We start from the raw sequence: 7500 nt of genomic DNA on the forward strand, positions 1-7500 counted from the left end.
GAGAGAGAGAGAGAGAGAGAGGAGAGAGAGAGAGACAGAGACAGAGACAGAGACAGAGACAGAGAGAGAGACAGAGACAGAGACAGAGAGAGAGAGAGTCAAGCAGATGGATTTTTATATTTTTTTAACAAAAAGCAGAATTGGGCTGCCAGTGCAGTCTTACTGTTTTGAAAGTTTGTGGTTAAGTGATAATGTTTGATTGATCTGTTGTCCCTGTTGCTGTTTGTGTCCCAGGTATTGAGATGAAGTTTAAGAACCTGTTGTATCCTGTTATTCTGGCCCCGGGATACATCCCCGAGCTCAACACCATACAGCACACTGATGAGGGTAAGAGGGGAGAAGGGTTTGGCTGTGAATGGCAGGGATAGGCAACTTCAACATGTATGTTATTTGTGTTCGTGGCTAATGTGTGTACAGTATGTCGTGTGTGTGTGTGTGTGTGTGTCAGTGATGTGGCGGTTATTTACTTTCTATTGAGCCTCTCATTCACACACACACACACACACACACACACACACACACACACACACATACATGATCTGCGAAACACGGAACAGCGCGTCAGTTTCTTTGAAATTACACCATAGGTCATGAGCAAAAACAAACAAACAAACACGTGACGAACTCGAAAGGCTCAGTTGTGTTTGCAAAGGTATGTAATAGTTTCATGTAGTTCCACAACTCCTGTTTACCCAGATAGCGTTAATTATCTAGGTCTTTCAAATTCTCACGTTTCTCTTTGAACCTTTTTCCGTTGTGCTGACGATCCATCTCCGTTGTTCATTCAAGGCCAGATCTATCCGCGAGCTGCCAAAATGCCAAGAGCTATCTGTCTTTGGATGTGATACACAGATTTCTCATGCTCGTTGAGGGCTAGTTGTTGAAGTCGCAGTAGCCGGCTCTTGTCCACACCCGGACCCTGGTGGAGAACAGCAGGCAGGGAAAGTAGAGTAGAGTCGGTAGAGTAGGCAGCTAGCAGCGCAGCCACAGTGCCAGTTTTTCCGTTGACTCATGATGAAACTATTGTATTATTTTCTGTCCCTTCTTTTGATGTTGGTCCCTCAGGTGTCGGTCTTCCGTCCCGTTTCACCCCCGATTTCGCTAGAAAATCCAACTTAGAAAACGGTTTCCGATGGAATATGTTAGCCATCCTGATCAGCTTATCTTAATAAAACAAACATGACTGCCAAAAGGCTGCAGATGATGCGTGATATCCACAGATAGGAGCGAGTTCTGCCTGTCCTCCTGCCTGTCCTCCTGCCCATCCTCCTGCCCACCTCCTGCCCATCCTCCTGCCCACCTCCTGCCTGTCCTCCTGTCCGTCCTCCTGCCTATCCTCCTGCTGTCCTGCTGCCTGTCCTGCTGCCTGTCCTCCTGCCTGTCCTCCTGCCTATCCTCCTGCATGTCCTCCTGCCTGTCCTGCTGCCTGTCCTCCTGTCTGTCCTCCTGCCTATCCTCCTGCCTGTCCTCCTGCCTGTCCTCCTGCCTGTCATCCTGCCTGTCCTCCTGCCTATCCTCCTGCCTGTCCTCCTGCCTATACTCCTGCCTGTCCTCCTGCCTATCCTCCTGCCTGTCCTCCTGCCTATACTCCTGCCTGTCCTCCTGCCTGTCATCCTGTCAGTCCTCCTGCCTGTCCTCCTGCCTGTCCTCCTGCCTATCCTCCTGCCTGTCCTCCTGCCTGTCCTCCTGCCTGTCCTCCTGCCTATCCTCCTGCTGTCCTGCTGCCTGTCCTGCTGCCTGTCCTCCTGCCTGTCCTGCTGCCTGTCCTGCTGCCTGTCCTCCTGTCTGTCCTCCTGTCAGTCCTCCTGCCTGTCCTCCTGCCTGTCCTCCTGCCTGTCCTCCTGCCTATCCTCCTGCTGTCCTGCTGCCTGTCCTGCTGCCTGTCCTCCTGCCTGTCCTCCTGCGTGTCATCCTGCCTATCCTCCTGCCTGTCCTCCTGCCTGTCCTCCTGCCTATCCTCCTGCCTGTCCTCCTGCCTGTCCTCCTGCCTGTCCTCCTGTCAGTCCTCCTGTCAGTCCTCCTGCCTGTCCCATTGCTTGTATCATGCCCATTTAATATTTGAGTGAAAATGTGTGTGTGTGTGTGTTACTGATGTGTGTGTGTGTGTGTGTGTGTGTGTGTGTGTGTGTGTGTGTGTGTGTGTGTGTGTGTGTGTGTGTGTGTGTGTGTGTGTGTTACTGATGTGTGTGTGTGTGTGTGTGTGAGTATGTTACTGATGTGTGTGTGTGCTACTGACGTGCATGTGTGTTGTAGGTATAGTATTTGGAGCGTCCTGTTCCCTGACCCTGCTGGGTGATGTGCTGAAGGCTGCGGTGGGTAAACTGCCCCCCTACCAGACTGAAGTCTTCAACGCGGTGCTGGAGCAACTTCGGTGGTTCGCTGGACTACAGATACGCAACGTGGCAGTACGTATTACACACACACACACACACATATATATACATATAAACACACACACACACACACACACACACACACACACACACACACACACACACACACACACACACACACACACACACACACACACACACACACACACATACACACACACACACACACACACATACACACACACACACATACACACACACACACAGTATACACACACACACACACACAGTATACACACACACACACACACACACACATACATTATATACACACACACAGACATACACACCACACACTCATTCGGTATACACACGCACAACACACACACACACAACACACACACACACACACACTGACCATAGTTCTGACCATAGTTCTGTTGTCTCTGATTGGGTAGCTTGTTTTGCTTGTTCTTCAGATGAAGAGGTGGAGGAAAACCCTTTCAACAGATATGCAATACAAGCATGTATGACCTGTATGGTCACTAAAATATATGTGTGCGTGTGTGTGTGTGCGTGTGCACACCTGTGTGTATGTGTATGTGTGTGTGTGTGTCTCCTTCAGGCCATTGGAGGTAATATCATGACTGCCAGCCCCATCTCTGACCTCAACCCTGTCTTTATGGCTTCTGGCTGCAAGCTCACGCTCATGTCCAAAGGTGAATCACTTCTCCTTTCTTTACAGCCAGGATTAAGTATATTGTTTATTTTGCATCTCAGCCATCTTGTTTTATGTCCATTTTTATGGTGTGAGTGAAAGTATCGTTTGAACTGGTAGGTTGTTGCTCTTTGACACTTCTCACAGTAAAACTGGGGACAGACAGTGGAAATGTCAGGTGACCATTCACATAAAACACAAGCCTCCTTAGTCCCTTACATATTTATTTAAATATTGTATTTTTTCCCCCTCTCTCTCTCTCTCTCTCTCTCTCTCTCTCTCTCTCTCTCTCTCTCTCTCTCTCTCTCTCTCTATTCTCATCTGTCTGTCTGTCTGTCTGTCTCTCTACCTCTCTCGCTCTGTCTGTCTCTCTCTCTCTCTGTCTCTGTCTCTGTCTCTGTCTCTCTACCTCTCTCGCTCTGTCTGTCTGTCTCTCTCTCTCTCTGTCTGTCGCTCTCTGTCTGTCTGTCTGTCTGTCTGTCTGTCTGTCTGTCTGTCTGTCTGTCTGTCTGTCTGTCTGTCTGTCTGTCTGTCTGTCTGTCTGTCTGTCTGTCTGTCTGTCTGTCTGTCTGTCTGTCTGTCTGTCTGTCTGTCTGTCTGTCTGTCTGTCTGTCTGTCTGTCTGTCTGTCTGTCTGTCTCTCTCTCTAGGTGGTGAGCGTGTGGTTGTGATGGATGAGAAGTTCTTCCCAGGTTACAGAAAGACCATCCTGACACCTGAGGAGGTTCTTCTATGTGTCCTGATCCCGTACACCAAGAAGGTTAGACACACACACACACAAACACACACAAACACATAGTAGAATAGCAATTATAGCATCTTGTAGAATCACATTCTGTGTCTATCTTTGTGCGCGTGTGTGTGTGTTGTTTAGGGTCAGTACTTTGCTGCCTATAAGCAGTCTCCTCGTCGTGAGGATGACATCAGTATTGTGACGTCAGGGATGAGTGTGACATTCGCCGAGGGGTCAACCATCGTCAAGCACCTAGCCCTTAGTTACGGAGGGATGGCTGCTACTACTGTCATGGCTAAGAACACAGCCAGCAGACTTCTGGGAAAACAGTGGGGGGAAGAGCTTCTGCAGGATGCTTGTTCCTCATTGGCTGAGGAGATGACCCTTCACCCCTCTGCGCCGGGTGGCATGGTGACCTACCGACGGACTCTGACCCTCAGCCTGTTTTACAAGTTTTACCTGACTGTACAACAGAAACTGGTCAGTGAGGTGAGAAACACACATCATAATTATTTTCCTAATTTCATATTAATATATTAATATTAGCACATAACTATTTCACGGTTTCAAGAACTGTGTAACTTTGCTCCCTCGTTCTCTCGCAATTAAATAAAATTTGAAGTGCTTTATTGGCATGGGAAACATGTTTATATGTTTACTTGCCAAAGCAAGTGAAATAGATAATAAACAGAAGTGAAATAAACAATAAAACCTGAACAGTAAACACTCCAAAAAAGTTTCAGAGGAATTGAGACATTTAGAAAAATGTCATATTATGTCTATATACAGTCTTGTAATGATGTACAAAAGGGAAAATAAATAAACATAAATATGGGTTGTGTTTGTTCTTCACTGGTTGCCCTTTTTTTGTGGCAACAGGTCACAAATCTTGCTGCTGTGATGGTACACTTTGGTTTTTCACCCAGTAGATATGGGAGTTTATCAAAATTGGGTTTGTTTTTGAATTCTTTGTGGATCTGTGTAATCTGAGGGAAATATGTGTCTCTAATATGATCATACATTGGGCAGGAGGTTAGGAAGTGCAGCTCAGTTTCCACCTCATTTTGTGGGCAGTGAGCACATAGCCTGTCTTCTCTTGAGAGCCATGTCTGCCTACGGCGGCCTTTCTCAATAGCAAGGCTATGCTCACTGAGTCTGTACATTGTCAAAGACTGCCATAAGTTTGAGTCAGTCACAGTGGTCAGGTATTCCGCCACTGTGTACTCTCTGTTTTGGGCCAAACAGCATTCTAGTTTGCTCTTTTTTTTGGTTAATTATTTTCTAATGTGTCAAGTAATTATATTTGTATTTCTAGTGATTCGGTTGGGTCTAATTGTGTTGCTGTCCTGGGGCTCTGTGTGGTGTGTTTGTGTTTGTGAACAGAGCCAGAACCAGCCAGCTGATAGGACTCTCTGTAGGTGATGAGTTTGTTATGAAAGGTTTTGGGAATTGCTTCCTTTATGGGGCTTATTTTAACGGCTGTTTTCTGGATTCTAGATTCATGCATTACTTGGTGTGTTACCTTGTGCACAGAGATTTTTTTGGCATAATTCTGAGTAAATGCAAAGTCTCAATTTGGTGTTTGTCCCCTTTTGAGAATTATTGGTTGGTGATCTTTTTGGAACACCATCATTTTTTGTCTTACTGGGATTAATTGTCAGGTCCCAGGTCTGGAAGAATCTGTGCAGAAGATCTAGGTGATGCTGTACGGCCCTCTTTGGTTGGGAACAGATCTAGGTGATGCTGTAGGCACTCCTTGGTTGGGAACAGATCTAGTTGATGCTGTAGGCCCTCCTTGGTTGGGAACAGATCTAGGTGATGCTGTAGGCCCTCCTTGGTTGGGAACAGATCTAGGTGATGCTGTAGGCCCTCCTTGGTTGGGAACAGATCTAGGTGATGCTGTAGGCCCTCCTTGGTTGGGAACAGATCTAGGTGATGCTGTAGGCCCTCCTTGGTTGGGAACAGATCTAGGTGATGCTGTAGGCCCTCCTTGGTTGGGAACAGATCTAGGTGATGCTGTAGGCCCTCCTTGGTTGGGAACAGATCTAGGTGATGCTGTAGGCCCTCCTTGGTTGGGAACAGATCTAGGTGATGCTGTAGGCCCTCCTTGGTTGAATACATCATTTAAACATTCAAATTGTTGGTTGGAAAAAAGTATGTGAACCCTAGGCTAATGACTTCTCCAAAAGCTAATTGAAGTCAGGAGTCAGGAGCTAACCTGGAGTACAATCATTGAGACGAGATTGGAGATGTTGGTTAGAGCTGCCTTGCCCTATAAAAAACTCTCACAAAATATGAGTTCCTATTCACAAGAGGTATTGCCTGATGTGAAACGTGCCTCGAACAAAAGAGATCTCTGAAGACCCAAGGTTAAGAATTGTTGACTTGCATAAAGCTGGAAAGGGTTACAAAGGTATCTCTGAAAGTCCTGATGTTCATCATTCCACGATAAGACAAATGGTCTATAAATGGAGAAAGTTCAGCACTGTTGCTACTCTCCCTAGGAGTGGCTGTCCTGCAAGATGGTTGCAAGAGCACAGCACAGAATGCTCAATGAGGTTAAGAAGAATCGTAGAGTGTCAGCTTAAGACTTAAAGAAATCCCTGGAGCATGCTAACATCTCTGTTGCGAGTCTACGATACATAAAACAGTAAACAATAATTATGTTCGTAGGAGGACACCACAGAAGATGCCACTGCTGTCCAAAAAAACTTTGCTGCACTTCTGAAGTTCACAAAGAGCACCTGGATGTTCCACAGCGCTACTGGCAAAATATTCTGTGGACAGATGAAACTAAAGATGAGTTGTTTGGAAGGAACACACAACACTATGTGTGGAGAAAAAAAGGCACAGCACACCAACATCAAAACCTCATGGGTTTGCTCAGGGAGCATCATGGTTTGGGGCTGCTTTGCTGCCTCAGGGCCTGGACAGCTTGCTAGCATCGATGGAAAAATTAATTCCCAAGTTTATCAAGACATTTTTCAGGAGAATGTAAGGCTATCTGCTCGCCAATTGAAGCACAACAGAAGTTAGGTGATGCAACAGGACAACGATCCAAAACCCAGAGGTAAATCAAAAATACGTCTTCTGGACGTCTTCTGGAGTGGCCCAGTCAGTTCTGACCTCAACTGTTTGGTTGAGGTTATTGCTGCCAAAGTAGGGTCAACCAGTTATTTAACCAAGGGTTCACATACTTTTCCCACCCTGCACTGTGAATGTTTACAAGGTGTGTTCAATGAAGACATGGAAATGTATAATTGTTCTTGTGTTATTAGTTTAAGCAGACGCTGTGTGTCTATTGTGTGACCTAGATGAAGATAATATCACATTTCATGACCAATTTATGCAGAAATCCAGGTAATTCCAAAGGGTTCACATACTTTTTCTTGCCACTGTATAGAGGGTGCAACTGACTATATCTCTCTATATAGAGGGTGTCAGAGATGACTATCTCTCTCTCTGCAGGGTGCATATATAGAGGGTGTCAGAGCTGACTATCTCTCTCTCTGCAGGGTGCATATATAGAGGGTGTCAGAGCTGACTATCTCTCTCTCTGCAGGGTGCATATATAGAGGGTGTCAGAGCTGACTATCTCTCTCTCTCTGCAGGGTGCATATATAGAGGGTGTCAGAGCTGACTATCTCTCTCTCTGCAGGGTGCATATATAGAGGGTGTCAGAGCTGACTACATCAGTGCTACAGAGATCTACCACCA

General features: G+C 46.3%; 1 protein-coding gene across 4 annotated transcripts in view; it reads left to right on the forward strand.

The window, feature by feature from the left end:
* Positions 1 to 7500, forward strand: part of xdh (xanthine dehydrogenase) — a gene marked incomplete in the record, with an annotated part of 66860 nt that overhangs the window by 32615 nt on the left and 26745 nt on the right. For all 4 annotated transcript variants that reach the window (XM_031829284.1, XM_031829280.1, XM_031829283.1 and 1 more), the window contains 6 exon segments: positions 235 to 327; positions 2254 to 2405; positions 2959 to 3052; positions 3701 to 3810; positions 3925 to 4272; positions 7442 to 7500. The exon segment at positions 7442 to 7500 is cut by the window's right edge and continues 31 nt beyond it. In XM_031829284.1, the coding sequence (XP_031685144.1) occupies positions 235 to 327; positions 2254 to 2405; positions 2959 to 3052; positions 3701 to 3810; positions 3925 to 4272; positions 7442 to 7500 (856 nt within the window).

Source organism: Oncorhynchus kisutch, linkage group LG7 (genome assembly GCF_002021735.2).
Source record: "Oncorhynchus kisutch isolate 150728-3 linkage group LG7, Okis_V2, whole genome shotgun sequence".
In the NCBI taxonomy this organism is placed as follows: Eukaryota; Metazoa; Chordata; class Actinopteri; order Salmoniformes; family Salmonidae; genus Oncorhynchus; species Oncorhynchus kisutch.